Source organism: Rhea americana, unplaced genomic scaffold (genome assembly GCF_003343005.1).
Source record: "Rhea americana isolate MKP2758 unplaced genomic scaffold, rheAme1 scaffold_168, whole genome shotgun sequence".
NCBI lineage: Eukaryota > Metazoa > Chordata > Aves > Rheiformes > Rheidae > Rhea > Rhea americana.
The window spans coordinates 958244-978101 of NW_028185794.1; the positions used below are offsets into that span (position 1 = coordinate 958244).

Sequence of the window (19858 nt, forward strand, 5' to 3'; positions counted from 1 at the left end):
AAAAAAGAAAAGAAAAGAAAAAAGAAAAAAAATCTATCTATCTATCTCTCAGTGACCAACAGGAGGCTTAAGGTGAGATGATGAGAATTTGTCAGCTGTCTGGTCCACCCGGAGGAGGATTTTCCCAAAGCATTCATAGAACTTCTGACATGGCACTAAGGAATCCCCAAACTTCACTGGTCCATTTTGTTGGCTTGGACCAGCTTAGACGGGGATCCAGTGTCATTAGAAAGAATTTCCAGTTTTCCCTCTGCAGAGATAATACTAAATGATCTGGGGAGGTGCAGTAGAAAATTTGGTCCTTGAAAGACAAGCTGTGGCACCTCATTTCGTCAAAAGAGCTTGAGCGAATTCACTGATCCCAAGCACACGGGGCGGCTGATTTCAAAACACGCCCGTGAGTGCGCGTGCAAACTAGATACAGTTTTGTGCAAAAAGATGGAAGTACAGGTTGTGAAAAAACATGTCTGCATTTAGAAAAACGTCAMGTTATCTGCAGAGGGGCGTCTAGCCTTTGCTTAGATCTAGAAGAGCAGGCTGGAGATTAGGTGCAGCAGCACAGCGCATCATTACTCCACGCCTGACCGTGGCCAATTATGCTGTCTTGCACAAGRCATAAATTCATTCCCTCATAAAAAAAACAAGAATGCGCTTACAAGCTAGCACTGTGCAGACAACTGGGATAATGACGATAAAGGTGGCTAAAGGCCGAAAACGTTTTATCCAACCTGGAAGGAGTATTTGCAGCTGTATCCTGACTGGCGAATCCGAACCGTCTCCAGCATTCCCGTGTACCGCAGCTGCCTGAGCACCAGGCTATCGCTGAACCGCAGCGGGAGCTGCAAGGGAAAAACCGGCCAATGATGAGCAAATATTTCCTTTAACTCCGACCGCTTTTAAGTGCGTGGACGGGCAAACTGATTCAGCACATGTAAYGCATCTGGCGTGACATCCATATTGGCAACGACGTAAAGAGAAAGAGGCAACGTGGTTTCCCGGGAACTACCACTGCCAAGGTTGAATCCTGTTTTTTCTGAACAGYCATCAGACAGAGGTGACTTTCCAATGTATCCAACTAGACATAAAGCTATGGTCTAGAAGAGAACRCTTCTTTGGATTCCCATCAACAGCAGAGCCAGCGGGTAAGGGAGGGAGAGACGAAAATATCTACTAGGCATAAAGCTTCATCTGTTGTTTTTTAATGTCTGGGTAAAACTACAAAGGATTAGCCCAAAAGAAAGCGTGACAACAACCTCCTTTTTAAAATAAGGGTCCCTAGGCCATGAGACAAACCAGCCCTTTGAAGTCGTATTAATGAAATACGATGCACTGCCAAGTCAGTGGGGATAACGTGGTTGATTCTGAAAGGACCTGCTCTTCCAAACAGAAAAAAATTATTCTACCTAAAGAAACACACTTCAGGGCTCAGTGGTGGCAAAAATGGATTCACAGGCCTGTAAATCTCTCCGACAGGCGGCAGAAACTTTGAAGGAGTCAATTTGGTTTACTAAAGAGTTTTCATATACTTATTTCTGTAACTACAGGAAAAGCCAATGCACTTTATCAAGAACGATTCTATCCCCAAATGATACGGCATATGCTTTAACAAGCACCTTTTAAATCCAGATTCAGTGGTGCAGCAGTTTTTAGCTCAGCTCGAACATTTAGCTATTTATAAAAGACTCTCAAGACGCTGTACATTTCAAGCAGGACCTTGGGAACGAAAGGAGAGCTCCAATCCTAGTAAGTCACTTCATTTACTTTCTCGCCAACCCAGTGGCTGTGCTGCAGAAGGACTTTTCCAAAGTCCTAGAAATTTAACTAGTCTACGGTAAGACAGCACAACATGCGCATGCTGGATAAAATTGTAGGGCACATCGCTTTGAGCTTCTGATTCAACAGCAGGTTGAGCCGGCTGTACCCTACCRCTGGAACTGGCAAGGTTTCTGCTTGCAAAATCTCAACACATTATGGGTTTCCAGTGGGCTGTCTGATCTCCAAGACAGTCAGAGAGGGAACTAGTCTATGCACAAGTGAGGGCTGAGAAGCTGTTTTGTACCCRAGCCTTCAGCAGCGCCATTTCAGAGGTCAGCGTTTACCTTTTCAGCATTGGAGCGAATGCACTTGACAAAATAAGGTTCTGCCTGCCCAAGAGTCTCCATCAGCTTGTTGAGCGATGCCTGCAAGAGAGAGTACATCTTAAACCAGGAAACGGGGATGAGAGCAGGGAGGATAATGAAAATCCAGGCACTTGAATCAGAAAACAAAAYTTTGAACAAATGATGAGGAAACCAGGCAGACAGGAACTCATTCCCCAAAACGAGCATTTCAGACATCCTACAACTTGGTTGTTACTGCTTTGTATCCAACAAATTAGCTAGAGACAAATATGCTTCTGCTTGGCTGAGGCTCCGACAGAAATTACATCCATAGCGACACATCATGAAGAACTGCACTTCAAGGTAGTCCCCAGTCTTCAATCCCTTCTCATCAGTCGTTGGAGCCCAAAGTCATTTCCCATTTCACCCCAACGATCCATTTATAGATTTGAGTGGGAGCTCCAAGATAACTATCTAGCAAACATTTGTGGGATACAGTACAGTCACTGATGTTCTTTAAACAGTTTTCCTCTTTCAAAAATGATTCCATGCAGCATCTGTTCCTGCCTTTTTTATTATTATTATTATTATTGTAAAAACATTATTGTTGGCAYAGAAGTGAATTCTCTTCATGATAGCTTTGCAATGGGAAGATCTGGCAGCTTTCTCTAATATTCACTTCCCATAGTTTGCCTGTTCTCTTTTTCCTGAGCAACTTCCCACTCTTTCAAATAACTGAATTTACAAGCTGGTGAACCCTAAACATGCCATAAGTTGTTTTCAGATAAGAATAGTTTCAAAGTTGCTATATCTTTGGCCATATTCTTCTGCTGAAATGCAATTGTGTCTCCTGAGAACCAACGCTTTTCTAGATGCCCGTTTCTTATCATAACCTGCAATAAATATGGGTCATTTATAACACCAAGATTTGACAACAGTAATATTTCCCCTCATTTCTACATGATTATTAAAAATGTAGGGCGTAGAAGTCTTGGTGTCACTTCCATTTACAACAGCTCCGGCGAACGTCGTTCGGAGGGACGCCTCCAGCTCGCAAACCTCTCCTGCAGTGAAGCACAAGCTCCCTGACTAACACCACCTTGGCCGAGGACACGGAGTCACCCGCGGGCCACGCGGCGCCCGGTTGGACTCCTTCACCGCAGCTCCCCCGTGCAACTGCTCTGAACGTCTCTAAGGRCTGAGCCTGTTGCTGACAGGGCGCTGACTATTTGTGGTGCCCACTTGATTTTAATAGCTTCTGAAACCCATAGGTTTCAGAGATTTTCGGTTGTATATTTACTATAAACATACAGTTACACTTTTATGAATACATATACTCATAAAACCGTGTGCACCAGCGCGTAATAAGAAGCACTCCAGCTAAAAAAATCTGTGCGCACGTACCCTTTTATTTTACTTCTGATCACTTTAAAGACATCTTTACGGGAAACCTTTCATGTTTATAGGCATTTGCTACATACAGTAACAGTGCTCTGGGTAAGAGCAATCAATTAAACACGCACGTGCAGGGCAGCTGCGCTCCTGCAGACCATTAAAACTGCCTTGCCGCTGCCGGCCCAGGGAAGAGGCTGCAAAGCAGCAAACCCCAGCTGGCTCRCACGGCCATAGATTTATTGCCCATGGCCTTCTGTTGACAGGTACGTTTAAATCACTTACAAAAAAATAAAAAATAAATAATAAAAACATCTCATTAACAAATAATCTGCTATGTAGATTGGCTCTGGCCAGTGCTGTATAAAAAAAAAAAAAATCTCAGCCATGCTCTCTTCTCCCATGCTGGGCGCCCGCATGAGATAAAGCGGTCCCACATCCGGCGTCGCCAGGGGTTCACCTCTCAGCAGTGCCACCAAGGTGCCCGAGAAAAACAGACTGGCTTTAGGCATGGGGGAATTTCTGGAGACCCGGGCAAGGCGCAGCTTTTGAGAGCACCGCACGATTCGCAGCTACAGAACAGAGGATGCTGGCGTGATTCTTCCCGTCATCAACAACCATCAATAATCTGCACGCGGCAGATGGTTTCCCCTACACACACGCACGCACACACACACACACACACACCCCCATCTGTTAGGCCCTTATCATCAGGAATCCGTAAAGTACAGGCAAAGTCCCTGGATTAACTCTTCTTTATCCTCTGCCCGGCAAACTTCACCGCCACGCGCTCTTTCACCACTTTTACTCATCCTTCTAGTGCGGGATTAATCATCTCCGCGTTATCCCGCGCGAGGAAGGGCAGGCTCCTTCCCATCTGAGCATCACCAGCAGAGCGAGAGGAGAGAACATAAATCTCTGCATTTCAGTTCAGTTSCCGGCAGGCTAGTTTCTCAGCCGAGGAAGCCGTCGCCGCTCCTAAAGCGTCCCCTAATGAAGACACCTGTGACTCACAAGCACTAACGCCGTGCACAGCAGCAGCATTTCCGCTTTTAACCTTGCCCTCACCAGCTGGCCGCACGTACGTACGCTGCTTTCAGAGATATTTCGCCCATAGGTTGCAATAATCTTCGGCACATTTAAAATCAATACGAGACAGCACAGCCGTAAGCTCGGGCATTAGCCACAAGGCAGCATTTATCAGCAAAAATGCACGATAGAAAACWTCTGTGTTTCCTGTCTGTGACCCAATTCCACGCGCCGCAATTTTATTAGCATGCTCTTGATAAAAAGCTATCTTGCAGGCTTGCACCAGGCTGGTCTCCAGAGGAAATGCTTCTCTCTTATGAGTGTTTAATGAAATTAGGGTGGCAGTGCCCTGCATTTTTCTAAAAGGAGAACCAGGCAGTAATACAAGGAGCCAGTGTGCTGCCGTCCTGACTCCGACTTGAACACGTTTTTGTTCGTTTAGAAGAGGACACGCTGTTTGCAGCCAGGCGCCGCTCCCGGGCTGCCCAGTCGCTGCGAGTGAACTTCAGAAACCGTAAGGCAGCGCTCGGCATTTCAATAAATTGCTCTGCGGCGTGGGGGTAGGGAGGGAATCCTTACAATGCTCAGAGGTCTTTTTGCTACTTATTTTTGTACGCTAGGAAACATAYAGGAATCCCAACCATGTACTGCGACGCTTTTTAGAATTTCACTTGCAGGATGAATAGGTTTCAGGAATGCATTTCATTCCAAGACGTTCTCTTTTCAACCGCTCCACGGTATAGTATTAACGACACTCTGAAGAAGTTATATTTTAACCAGCATACCATCAGACTAGACTAAGCTCAATATACATGCAGACGCACATTCTGCAAATTATATATATATACACGCACACATATATATATGTGTGTATGTGCATGCATATGTATTTACTTAGTCTTATCCAAATTTATGCACAGACACTTCCTAAAAATGAACTTCTCCAAAAAGCAAAGTAAAAAACACAACAGACTTTCTTCGAAACTGATTTTCACTGAAATGCTGCTTTCTAATGTTACCACATGTTTGGGCATCTGGCTTGTACCGTAAAAGTCCTGTGGCAATTTCCAAGCCCTGATGCGCTTATTGGAGAATTATTTTAGCTGTAGCTATTCGCAGGGAAGGCTAGTGGTGCAGAGCATTGGCAACGCAGCAAGGGTTGGTATCGATCTCTTCTCAGAATCCCTGTATGTGCCTTGGGATAACGCAGCAAGATTTTGACCTTTCAGCRCCTATCAAGATGCACAGTCTAACTGACAAAAAACAGACTGACTTCCCGACAGAGAATGCAAGTAAACGTGCTYTAAAATGCCAACGTTCCCAAATTTTACTGTTCATAGACCCTACACAGGAAACACCATGACACGATTGCTTTGAAAGCAAGGTGCCAAAGAACAAGGCATACRCACACTGGTGGAGAGAGATTCATGCTGTATAAATAACTACGCCTGATAAAATATGCAACCACGTCAAAGGTATTAAAAAAAAAAAAAATCACAGACGGGGCAGAGACCAGAATCAATCCATCCCTCTGCCAGGTCCCATACAGTATTTCGCCTGCTGCTTTGCCCACCCTGATTTTACAACCAAGTTAACTGCCTTTKTCCCCAGCACCGTCCTTCCAGACCACCCCTAGCTGAAAATCTCACTGTTCTTCACCTCCTCCTCACACCCTAACTCATTCCCGTTTCAGCACATCCTCTCCCCACACACCATAACATCCAGTTTAACTCTTGTTTCTGTTTTATATCAGTTGGATACCTGCAGGTTTCTGCATTCCCTCATAGCTTATCCAAACCATATCCATARTCGAATTCATGTCTTAAATGGCGCAGAAGACACGATGGCACTGCGCCTACAAGCTCTCCTATGTACCCTTGGGAGCCCGAGCAGGTACTTGCTGTTAAATCGATAAAAATCTCTCTCTAACACCTCTCTGTCTTCAGAGCAAACATGAAACTCAATTACCTGGAACTGGGCACTGATGCTGGGTGGTTTTTTCTTCTTGTGGAGATGGAGCAGAGATTTTGTGATGCGATCATGCAGCGTCAGGTTAGTCAGGTGCTTGAGGGATTTCACGTCCAGCATATGCTGTCAGAGAGAGAGATTTATTTTGTTCTTTGTAAATACAGCAGCAATCAGACCTTGTTATGAAGCTATCCTTTACACGCCTCTTTATATCTGTCTTCTGCAGGGCTTCCTTAGGGTAACCACTCTACTCAATGGGAAATATCAAGGAACAAGTTAGCTCTACCCCATTTTGGCCAGAGCCAGATTCACTGGATCACATTCCCCCAGGCTTCCCTTGGCCTCAGAGGACTTGCCAAGGGGATCCTTGACCATGTGAAGTTTGTCTCTGCTACACACTAATGGTCAGCTGCAAGCAAACACAAGCACCACTGAAAAGGCACCCCTTTGTTGATTATTTTGATGGAATGGTAACAACCACCTCCAACTAYGGTCACTGCAAATAATCATCATACACATGCAGAAAATGAGCTATCAGATGTAACCAGCAGGCCCTGCAGCTGCACTAATGTGAATAGGAWGCTGTAGATGGAAAACACATGCTCGCCAGCGAGACTGAAGTATCTCAGCTTAGACCTGTGAAGAGTAAGTGTCTGAGGATGAGACACTCCAAGGCAGAACCTGGTTTGCTTGAAAAACACAGGCACTAAAGCCAGTGGAGGTTTCCACTGGACTGAGTCAGAACCGTGAATGCTGAGAACAAAATATTAGTCCAAAAAGTCTATCCCACTAGTAACTCCTTTCCTTACAACTACTATGAAATGGCTGCTTCATCACTCCCAACTTATTCACTATTAATTAACAGTAATTTTATTAATTGTTTCTGGGCCTCTCCAGGTGCAATCAGTATGCAACAGAGAATGGTAAAACTAAAGGTTGCTCCTTGCATTCCTGCAGGAGAGGAAGATACCCAAGATGAATGAGAGCTAGTCAGCCTTAACGCTTTGCAGGCTAACAGACAACTGAGAAGGACRGAAAACTATTTAATAACGCCCGTCTGGAGTGCTAACCAAAGGCGTTATCTGCATACAAGTTATACAACTTCTAGCACAGAGGTGCTCCAACACTGGCATCAGCACTACAGGAAGACTGAAGGAAGGACACCAGAGCAGCTTGCGTGGCCTGCAGCTCAGCCAAGYGCTCTCTTTTTTTCCAGAGGTCATTTCATTATGGGCAAGAAATGGGTTTCGGGCGAGTACGTCATCCTGGTGGAAACTGGCACCAGCTCCACTCTGCCATTATCCAGGCTTCTGCTCTTTCACCAGCATAGAGGTGCACCACTGCTACGGTCCAAGGCCAGGGAAAGGGCCACGGCACACAGCAGCTCTCTCCAGTGAAAGTTATGGGGCTACACAGCAAGAAAGAACCATTTCTTCCATATATTTATATCATGTTGTTCACTTTTTAAGCAAGTAAAATTATCACCAGAAGACAGGCAGCATCAGCCAGACACTCTCCAACTGCCAAAGTAATATCCGCATCGGCCACAGAAAACATTATTCTTCCAGTTACGCACAACACATCTCTTTGCATCTTGTGTCTTGGAGCATAATAAATGCAGCCAAGATGGAAAACTGGACAAGCAGTTCAAAGGTAACAGGCACTACAAATCAAATATATTATGCAGCAATACTGTAATCAGAGTGGAATTAGTTAATTGCAGAGATTTTCTTCAGATAAAATCTGTATCATCCTGAAAATCACTCTGTCAAATACATCTTGCAAAACTTATTCACTTATTTCAATTTGGAGACTTAATTATCAAAGTTCAACAGAGAAAGAAGGAGGCAGGAGCTCACACAGCCCTCTCCCAGCGCAGATCACCGCTACCACGCTTTGCAACCCTTCGGTTTTACAGAAAAAGAGTGCYGAAGGGAGCAGGCCAGAGCTGATTTGCCAAAGGTCTTGGACTAGAAACGAGCAATTTTCCTTACACGCACATTAGCATTTCAACGTTGTACCCACAGTTTTAACCTAGCAGCAGAAGAGGTAAAAACGTTGCTTGTCTCTCACCTTTGGGAGATTGGGTTTGGCTTTGAAGTTCTTATTTCGCCTGCGGAGACAAGAAATGGCCCGTATTAATCCAAGCGTACAACCGCAGACTGGAGGCTGTGCGTTCGCTGTTGTGACAGGACAGCTCAGATTTGGCCACTGAGAAATCAGTCTCTTTTGCGTTAGTCCTGACATATCCAAGTCAAAGGACAGAAATGCGTTTTTGACACTGTACAAGCAATAAACGTAACACAAGGTCCAGAAAAATGGACACAACAGGAATTTATGAAATAACCACTTCAAAAATCACCTTAAGCAACTGCTTCCCATAATCTGTACTGCAACTACATTTCTTCTGCAGTCTGCATAGCAGGCTTACAGATTTAGTTGTACGTGTTTAAAGGGAAGGTATCCAATTAAAACGAGTGGTTACATCAGAAGTGATGGGGTGGGCAGGGGAGAGGCACCGCAAAACCAATGACCGCCCTGCTTTCCCGCGTCACACRTTAACTCCAAGTGCTCTGGCAAGGGTTTCCGAAACTTCGGATGAGCATGTAGCATGACTCACCAATGTCATTTCCACATCTAATTTGTAATGGAAACATTAATATCACGTTAAACAATGTTACTGTATAACATCACTGTCATATCTCGAGACTGGTCTGACCGGAAGATTCATTCCTCACTCCCTCTCTCACTTCCCTGTGCCTGTCATTGCAAATGAATGATAAGAGACTGAATAAAATCAGACACACAGAACCTACTGAGGTTGCTTTGACCCAGCCTTGCAATGTCCTAGTCCACTTAGAGCTCTGAATATTTTTTTTCTTTTTTTAAGCTAGAAACATTCATTTATTGTGGCTATTTACCCATGTGGTTTATTATACTCCAGGAATAAAGCCAAAAATCCCATCCTTTTGTACTAACATGAGAATGCCGTGGGCCCTTTCCAGCAGCTTGCTGTTGGTCGAATTAACGAATATCCCATCTTTGTCTAGGAAAGAGCTCGGGCTGGAGAGTCTGCTGTGCCGAATCCCCATCCTGCCGTTCCAGCCGACTCCGTAGGCATCACTGAAATGCAAAGCGGGGCAGTCACAACACACGCTTTCACGGAGATATACAAAAAACATTTTTTTAATATATATAAAATGAAGTGCAGAGAGCCTTTATTTACAAATCAAATCTAAACTGGCAGATTATAAAATAATTCATTAGAAAATGACAATCACAAGTTTATTCTCTTCACTAGTCATTCACTCCCACACGGCAAGTTCACAATGCCAGACACAACATGTAAAGCAATCAGTTAGTTAATCACATTTTAAAAATCAAATATGCATAAACAGATCTAACTATCGTCATGAGAATAACAACATCCAGCTCTCTCCGGCAGACAACTTGGGTCTGCGGATGCCTGCGGGGCCTCCCTCTGATTCCTGGGGGTTAAGCAAGGCCTCTCTCTTGGTGCAATAAGCTCAGGGGCTTTTCCAGCCCTGCAAAAATGGTTGTATGAGAACACGGCAGATCCAGGTAGGACGTGGGGTCTGCCAAACCACCAGAACTATTATAGGCAGAAGAAAAAGGAGTAGGAAGAGACCRAACGCATGGAGGAGAGCAGTAAAGCAGTCTCCTGGCCAGGTCCTGAAGAACGTGGTCATTTAAATGGGGTCTCAGGCAGGCATCGCTGTCTTCTGAGGTTCCCCARTGAAACAGCCCTTAAAGTCTTCATCTGGAGGAAGGGGAAATATCAGCAACAGCTAGACTGAAAGAAAGAAGCAAGACTGAAAACCTGYCACTTTAGCCAACTCTGAAAGTCTGTAGCCAGAGCCTTGGAGCAATGTGACCCTGCAGTAATYGATACAAGTTCTCTTACTGTCTCAACCCACTGCTTCTCAAAGTCTTTCCTAGCTTCTGTTAAATCTTGACACATACTACTGTCAAAAGAAAGGATGAATCACAGTAAACTGTGCTCTAGAACTTATCATTTTTTTATTATTTTTTAAAGCCAGCCCTTCGATTCCAGAAAGGCCACCAAGAAGCTTTAAGAAGAAATTTAGCTTGATATCTAATTTATTTAGCATCTATCTTTAAATATCTCTTTTAATATCTCACCATCCCACCTTCTTTGCCTTTATACAATAAAGGTCCTAGCTGTCAAAAACTTCCTACTTGCTGGGGAAAATCACAAGCTGACCAGGACCACGAAACCTCAGTGGCCACTTTCAGGAACTGCAACCCCCTCATTAATCCGGGGTGACAGCAGAGCGCGCTCTGCCTTGGCGCAGGATGTGGTTATATGGATTCTGAACAAGATTAAAGAATAGGAAACCCCAGAAAGCCCCACGTAACTCTATGTGGGTAACTCTATTCGTTCCTAACTGACACACACAGGGTCCGCCGTTCGGTCACTCAGGAGGTTCATCGTCCCACCAAGCAGAACGGGCTGTTTCAAGCCCGATGGGTCAACACCTGCCTTTTTTCACACTCTTAAGACATCAATGAACAGCAAATGGTTTCTGCTGCATGAAAACAGACAGCCCGAGAGCTTTTGGTTAGCGACGGCGTGGTTTTAATTACGCAACGGCTGCTGAAGGCAATTTGAAGGCATAGCTGTCCTTCTGATGCTTTCCTGAAGCCAGCTTTCCTCCAGCTGCCGTAACAGCATGTGTCAACCACACAGGCACTTTCTTCGGAGGAGATCTGAGGAGCACGCATTGCTCGGTAAAGCCCTGCTCGGCTACTTCCGGCATGAAGTCATGCCTCGGATCTGCTTTCAGAAGGATGCCCTAGGCGATCCTGCGGGCCGGAGCTACAGCGCAGACTTAGCAGCAGCCACAGGATAACGAGAGCGCTTTGAAAGAAAATTCCTCTGGTTAATTTAGCGCTCTAAATTGCTTACTGGCCTATCTGTTAGAAAGCACTGGGAAGTCATAGCAGTGCAATTCTGAACAGACGGATAATTAAATAGCATCTGTTTTCAAGTAATTTTTTTTTCTATGCGCGCCACCTTTATTTCTGTTGCGACCCCTTCCTATTTGACAAGTGCAATTYATACCTACTTTCTATAAAGTCGTGCGCCTTCAGATCAAGACCATCTGCAACAGGTGATGCTAAAATTGCGTGCCTATCCCTAAAGTGCTTTCTGGATTTTAAAGATCTTAATGAGAGGTTACATTCTGATTTGCACTTCTGGAAGGATGGGGCTCAGATACTCGGGGACCAGTCACTTATTGTATATACAGGAACCAAAGATTATGGAACATGCTGCTGAGGAGCCACACCAGGAGAAACATAGTCCTTGTGATGCCTCCATAAATATTTTCTCTGTCAATCACTGCAAATATGTCAGCCCTGTGCAAGGAATAACTGTCTGCCCTTACTCTGAGGGGAACCAGTTGTTAGGACACAGCTGCTGAGGATGAAGGAAGAAAAACCACAACAGTCATTACCCTTGATCTTCTGGACATTTAAGGGAATTTGTTTGCTATGCTGGCTTGTTTTAAGCCAAATAAATACAGCTGACCATAGACTGAACTCCACAGCAAGGAGTAAACAAATATATTTTTCTTGCTCCYTGCTACTCTGATGTGACAGTAGGAATTTCTCTGCCTTTACCACCAAAAAGCACCAGCGATGGACCCTTGCTAAGGTAACGGAAATATYCTGGGCTAGGAAAACACTGGCAGACATATCCACCACCAAGCACACCTCTGGGGTTTGAYGTGTACGTTCAGAAAAGAGAACAAATCTGTTAAGTGGGATGGGGCTGGCCACCAACATCCCATCTGAAGGCTTTCTCTCAACAAGCAACCTCATCCTTCTTCAGCCTACTGCAACAGTACAGCTATGGAAACGTGGCGCRGGCTCCATCTCGCATCTCAGTGGCAACATTTCCGACAGCAGAGCTCCTCTTATCTCTACGCGAAGATCTCTGCGCAGAAGAAGTTTCACATTACCTTACCTTTAGAGAGACCTGTGCAACCAGAGGAGCTAGAAATATTGAACGCTGGTTCTGAAGACACAATAGGGTAGGGTGATTTTTGCAAGCTGGAATTCTGCACAAAACTTGAGGAAAGTGTTGAAAAATTACGAATTTACAGGATTTAAGGATTAGAATCCAGGTTTCCCTTTGAAATGGGGACGCTTTTGCTTCACAAGAAGCTTAATTCTGAAGTGAATTTGGAGAACTTTTTGCAGAAGGGGCACAGATGCTCTGAAGCCCTCTTGAAGCACATAGCTGACTCACAAGAAAAAATCTTCATTCAGTAGTTGCTTGAATGGCCTGAATTACCAAGGAAGGATTAAAAAAAAATAATAAAAAAGCTTGTAAGTTGTGAAAACAACTAAACTCAAATTCACATGCTGTAATACGACGGAGAGGTAGAAGAGCTCCTGTGCATTAAGGAACTTGCCAATCATCAGAATTACCTTCATGCTAGTCATCAGGTTTCCCTTGATTTTCCCTTAACAAATCTGCACAGCAAGCAAACGTTTGAAATTTTTCCATTTCAAGCCTCACAACTTTCTGGGTCCTCCACACAAAGCAGAGCCTGGAGGCACCAGACTTCTTGCAGGCGGTTCCATACACAAAAACCATCATCTTTTTGTCTCGARAAAAAGCCTCGACAAATTCTTATTTCCTTGCTATTGGCACATTCATTCATTTTTTTTTTTTTGCATGCTTCTTACCACCTCGCACATCACCATCACTTAGAATCACTGCCTTTCAACACAGGCAAGTTGGGTTCCGTGTCTGCTGTTAAGTCAGGTAAAGACATTTAGATAGGACCACGTGACAGGGAAAGAAGGAAAAGACAACAAAATTAAAAAAAAAAAAACAAGCTGGAAGGACCATTACTGCGGTCACTCATAACAACACGCGATATTCTCCCCTCTGAGACCTCCTTGCAGACTTACCGCTGGGTTCTCTCGTTGATGGTGTTAGCTCCCTGAAGGTCTGAAAGGGGCGTTCGTGGGCTCTTCCGAGTGATACCTAAAGCAGCACATCAAAAACAAAGGTTTCACCTGGCTCTTCACCGAGGGGCAGCGAGCACGGCCGTAGCTTAGCGTTGACYAGGGTGAGGAGGAGGATGTACTCGTCACGGCACATGCTGGGCATGGACACGGGCGCCAAGGAGGTGTCGTGGTTGCTGCCCTATCCTTCACCAGCTAAGCTCAACCCCTTTGCTTGCCACGCGGTCGGCAACCTTAGGAGTAACGCTGCTGGCTCACGCRTACTACTTTCCCTCCCACGCGTTTTGCTAGCGACGGGCTTGCAGAGCTGAAGGGGGCAAAGCAAACGGCTGCCACCACTGCCGGGGAGCACCGGGGTAGCAGCTCACCCGCCTGCCGTAAGCCCCGTGGCTTACTCAACCGTATCTTCTCAGATGGCTAGCTCTAGCGCATCACGTATGAGAAATAACCAAGGAAGCTACAATGCAACAGTTCTGCAGCCTACAAGAGCAGATCCTTCCCCTGTTRTCTTCTCAAGAAGTGGAAATGTTTTGCAACCAAGCTCTGACAGAAGGCAATTTTTGTGGAAAACAAAATACCTTACAAGTCACTGMAATGCGTATATTTAAAGACCTGACAAACTGGAGTTTGACAGGAAAACAGCCAAGCCATTTTTAACCGCTGTGAGAGAGGAAACATTGTAGAGCTCACTTGACACTGCAGAAGTATGTATTCTTTTAGCCTGCTATTTCTGCAGTGGAACAAAATTTCAGAGGAAAAACCCTCCAAAATGAAGGCAGTCTAAATCATAGTTTGTAACAGGATGGGAAGAAAGAGTAATATAGCCCCTCCTCACATTTRTCACTTCCATAGACCTCTGTTGCTGGGCTAGAAGTTGCCATAAGGATGTTCTCTAAAGACCAACGCAGAAGAAAACAGGCAAGGACTTGAGCCAGTCATGCTAGCATGATTTCATTTAACACGGTGGCTTTTACTTTGGCCCTTTGCAAAAGAAAAGGAGGTCGAACTCGGAGATGAAATCYCAAAGCATGTTAATAAAGAGTGAGGATCTTCAAAATCCTAAGGGGCAAGAGGCCAAAGGTCCTAGAAATCTGGAAGAAGTTCAGGAAGGCGCTGCCAGCTCTTCCCTCTGCTCCAGGGCAGGACCAAAGCTACCGCTCCAAAGGTTTGGGAATCTCTATCCCTGCGGATTCTGGAAAAGCAAGCCAGGCAATTTAGTCAAGCGCTTCGCTACGCCTAGAGTACGAAACTCCCTTTTAAATCTCCCTCGCGGCAGTTTAAGCCATCATCTCTGTTACGTTCCCCTGCTCGGCGGGACCGAACGTGTGTTTCGAGACTTGCATTTCCCCTTCAAAAGTTTCTTCCTTAGAGCACAGGAAAGCCAGGTGTTTCCACCGTCTGAGATGACAGCGGGAACGACCATCCTCGACACAAGGCAGAAAGAGCGGCCGTCAGTCTTGCTTTGAAAGAAAGAAGAAATGAGAATAACCTGGAATTTGCAGCTAGAAACTTCTTGGAAAAAACTGAGTTCCGATTTCAGAGCCCAAGACCAAGACCGTAAAGCTTTAAGGCTAACAAAGTGCATCAATTTTGCTAGAGGCATGGGATTTTTAGGCACTGTTTTAGGTATCTTCCTCCTCCTGYTTTTATTTATTTATTTATTTTAATATTTGCTTCTCTGGAGAAAGATTATAAGGGGAAAAGGGAGTAAACTCAAACAGCTGCCCTGGGCTTCCAGTATGAGCCGATGCACAGACATTTCYCCTCAGGTATCTTTATTCCTTCCGGCCGCTGATTCAAAGCACGTTCGAGTAACGAAATACATRCGCAGCTATCATATGGATTTCGTACGGCAAACTGAAATTCTGCTCAAAATACCGCAATATTTCGAAAATAGTTTTGCAGTGTAGCAGTGGCACAGATCACTGTTTATAGTGCTGAAGAGACGTGGGTAAACTTAAAATTATTTACTACAGTAACCAGTACATAATGTCTAGCTGTGTATCTGTCTTTTTATATAGTATATATTCCTGGATACTTTCCCATTAACTCACAGAAGGCCCCTTTAAAATGAAGCATCTCATTTTCTTTAAAATGTTTTTGACCATAATGCTTATGAAAAAAAGGCTTTCACTGTTATTTCAAAGATTTTTTTTTTTTGGTCCCTCCTTTCTAGAATAAAGTCTGTCCTTCTTCTTTGTCTTTCCCACCAAAGAAATCCCCGAAAGAAAAAGCCAAAACCACTGTCTACCCAAACGAGCCAGGCTGAAATTACGAAGACAAAGCTGTAGCAAAATGGGACTCGGCATTGACTGGGAAAAGGAGACTTCTATTTTGGGCTTATTGAGACAGCCCTTTTCCAGGACAAGAGTGTTTTTTTTTTTTTCTTCTTTTTTTGAAATTAAAAGCAAAAAAAAGCTTTAATCAGATGATTTGCACGWGGCTTTGAGGATCCTGAATACTGAATATGTATTAATAAACTGCACATACGAACACTCTGCAAGCAAAGAAAATAAGAGGCATGAGTAGCGACCACTGGTCCCCTATGCCCAGCTCGGGGGCAGGCTGAAACGCCGATCTGCTCTACRCTGCACGAATAAAATCACTGTGATCTCCAAAAACACGTTCCCCTTTCTGCAGCGGCTTTGGAAAGATGGACCGACCTGCCTACCGGACGAKCCGCCCTCACCGAGACGAGCCGCGGATAACACCCAGCCGACCCGCTGCGTGGGAACATTGATCAATAAGAGATTCGGCCGGGGATGTCAAGGATGCAACTTCGCCGGACCTGTAGGAAAAGCCGAGTGCCAGTGGCACTGCACCGCGTTAAGCCAATTTTTCAAACGTTGGACTCAACAGCAATATATTTACATGTGACTTCCCTGCTTTACATTAAATTAGGGCTCTATTTAAGCGCAACTCTTTGGTCGCACGGGTTTCCCTCTTCGTATTTAAGCAAACCGTGAACTAAAAACCCCTGAACCTCTCCTATCGCTAACCTACACAACCTTACCTGCGATTAAAATCAMTTTATTGATAATCATCAGCCTTTTAAGAGTTTATCAGCAATGAAGTCACTTAATTAGGAAACTCTACTGCCACGTTTGCCTTACTGCTTTGTAATTTCTCGTAGTAGTAAGGAATAACAGTAGGAAACTGTAGGAAAAGAAAACGAAGGTAGAAGCCTACACTAGGAATGAAAACGCTTCCTCTGCTCCCCCGATGCTCCCCACTGCAGGGAGCCGAGAAGAGAAATCCGATCTAAGAGTCCTAACAGGAAACACATATTTGCAGAGAGTTAACATGCAAGTACTGTACTTACCGTGCTCGATTCTGTAAAGCAAATCTCTGCATTTTGCATTCAGGCATAAGTTGCATGATTTTCAAGGCAGCAATTTGGGCACCAAAATTGCCCGTTAAGGCTGCTTGTAGCAACGCTCTAGTCCTGTAAGCTTTGGTACGCCAAAYGGAGGAGGAGAATAACGGCACAGAACCGACAGGGCTAAAAACACAAGCACCAACTCCATGTATAAACACATACATACCTACGTATGTAAGTATATACGTACGTATATATGCTCCCTTTTCAAAGTTGGCCTTGCCGTTTTATCACCGCTCCCTGAAAGCGGTAAGGCAGCTCCTGGAATTACGGTCCGGTCGCGGTCTCCGCCGGCCGCCCGAGCGAAACGACCGCAGGGCGAGCGGCTCTCGCTGGCTGGCACGGCGCGGCGGACCCCGGGCGACCCGCCGGCTCCGCGGCCGGACGCCCTTCTCCTCCCCGCAGGGGCAGCCCGGCCGTAGCAATTAGTAGCGCAGGCAGGAGTGTCCGTAGGGTCATGCAAAATGAATTTATTATGTAACGGGGGAGGGAAGGGGAGAGAGAGAGAGAGAGAAACGGAGACCAAGTGCATCGTTACCCACCCTTTCTATATACATTAAGAAAAGCAAAAAAAAGTTGCCCAATGCTTTCATTTAAGTAAAAACCCTCGGAAACAATCTAGGTATATTCTCAAGCTAATGCTCTTTTTAAAAGCCTGATGAAATTAATGCAGGTGAAATTAAAAAAAAATTAAAAAATCTCATTGAAAGACCAAGATCTGGCTGCAAGGTGCAAGTCGAGCTCAAGCGGCTACCGAGCCTCAGCCAGGAATATTGCTCGTGGCTCTGCAGCGCTTCGAACTTCTTACCGCACRGCGTGATAAATGGTAAAAACCCCTCGCTTCAGCATCCTGACTTACGTCAGCAGGTAAACTGGGCAAGGACCGGCAAAACGATCCAGTATCTGAAGASACACGGGGTTGCATTTGAGTTTCCTCTTAAAGCTCTGCCTGATTTCCAACAGGCAGGCGCCCTGCACCCCTCRCTTTGGGAAGGCCGGCTGCGCAGGGCAGCAGGCTTTCCCGGGGGGGTTTCCTCGCGCGTTTTCACCCTCGCTAGCCCAAATGCACCTGGTTTCCATTTCCTGACGTGAGTGTGGGGTCAGAGAGGGCGGCGGGATATGGAGCCTTACTGTACTTCTCGTCCTTGCATCTCTGCAGGATCTCTAAGCTCCTCTGATGGACTGGGTGATGGAGAAAGCTAAAACTATCCACACTTTTCAAAACCGCACACGGCACTGCATCATCATGCCCTTGGGAAGCAAAACGAAAACAAAAAACGGAGAGAAGAGAAAGATTACGTGAGCAGAAATCAGGAGAGAGCAAAGAGCAACGCTGCYGACGGCCCCAGGGCGCCGGGGTCCAAGGCGGCGCTCGGCCTCGCAGCGGTTCCCGCGACACCGCTTAACGCCAGCTACCTCTAGACAGGGCACCGCGCCGCGCGGGCCGGCGAGGAAGCTTTGGCGCTCGGCCCCAGAGGAGCCCGTCGGCCCCGGGACCGTCCGGGTATTTCCCGCGGACTGCGGGAGACACCAGCTCCGTTGCTCTAATGGCCGTAAGATCTTTGCGAGCCAGAGCGCGGAGCTCCAGGATTGTTTGGACACCAAATAGCAACGAAAAGAGGTCGCRCAAATCTCGACTTTTGTTAACCACKCCGGGYAAAATCCTCGCCTCGCTCCTGCCAGCCGTCAGCCRCGGTTTCCTGCGCAGACGCTCGCCGACGCGGCCGCCTCCAAACCCGATCTGGTACCGCGTATTGCCGAGACGTTACCATTCCAAACAGAAATTCCTCAGCATTAACCAGAGCCCGGCGTTCCTCAAAAGGACAAGGTAGACCAGATCGGGGCTGGGATTGCGTCCGGGCTGGAAGGAGGTGGCGAGGAAGCYGCCTCGGCGAGGCCGGGACGACTTCGGCAGCCCAGCGCCGAGCAGCCGGCGGGGGCGAGATGTTACAACACCTCTCCACCGCCACGGGAATGCTCAGGGAACTCGGAAGAACCATAGGAAACGTCACGCTCCCGCCAAGGGGTGTTGAGGTCGCTGAGGAGTTACCTTATGTCAGCATATAKTGAAGTATTTACCACCAACACATTAAACCATCAGAAAGGACCAAGCTGAACTTCGCAGAGGAACACTGTCAAGCATCGTCTTCCTCACGTTAACATCGCTTTGTACTGCTCGATGCAAGATTCGTTTTCCGTTTTTGCCTTTATTTGCCAAATATTGGGTTTTTCCCCCTTTAATATTAATTTCTTAGGGTTATTTTGGTGCCTAGTTTGGGGAATCCTGCCCAAGCCGATGGGATTTTTTGAGCGTGACCCCTTCATCAGCGCTAGGAGCCGGGTTCACRTCCCGCTCTGTAAAATGACACCAAAAACATGGCAGAAAGCTCCCAGTTTCAAGAGCGTAGTTTATAGGAACTGTACCGGTTCTAAGTTTTCACCAGGGTTAYTAGGACTGTTTGCATAAAAAATTCATCCTGATACCATAACCGGCTGCAGAGATGACAGTCGGCCAAATTTATTTCCCCAAAGCCTTGATAATGTTCCTTTAATCAAAGTTCATCAAAACCCAATCAAATTCAAACGTGCAGCAACTTGTCCTCCCAGATAAACCCAATAAGGGAGGCAGCATCGTAAGAGGTATCTCACGGGCAGAAGAGCCATGGAGCCAAGCAAAACCCACAACGTGGCACCGCTTTGCTTCCGTGCRCCTCAAAGTTACGGGGGACAACCACACCAGGACTAAAAAGCTGCACTGCAGGAATATTAGGAGCACAAAAATGAAAAATAAACCAAAAAAAGAAGAGTGYCAAATGCCTGCAGTAAGCGACGCTGATTAGCCCCACACCAGCACTGCTGAAGCAGAGCACAGAGATGCTCGTAGCACTGGTTTGCACTACCGGCATAGGCAAGGACAGAATTGAAAGCAGTATGGGGGAAGGAAGAAGAAGAAAAAAAAAAAAAG

The 19858-nt window shown here is 45.8% G+C and overlaps 1 protein-coding gene across 6 annotated transcripts in view; it reads right to left on the minus strand.

The window, feature by feature from the left end:
• The window catches only part of MYO9A (myosin IXA), a 181654-nt gene that overhangs the window by 31008 nt on the left and 130788 nt on the right, over nt 1-19858 (minus strand). For all 6 annotated transcript variants that reach the window (XM_085300723.1, XM_085300722.1, XM_085300724.1 and 3 more), the window contains 7 exons: nt 18025-18144; nt 13458-13533; nt 9468-9611; nt 8562-8601; nt 6489-6611; nt 2100-2180; nt 729-839 (listed from right to left, as the gene is read on the minus strand). In XM_085300723.1, coding sequence (XP_085156849.1) covers nt 729-839; nt 2100-2180; nt 6489-6611; nt 8562-8601; nt 9468-9611; nt 13458-13533; nt 18025-18144 — 695 coding nt within the window. The remainder of the gene's footprint in view (nt 1-728; nt 840-2099; nt 2181-6488; nt 6612-8561; nt 8602-9467; nt 9612-13457; nt 13534-18024; nt 18145-19858) is intronic.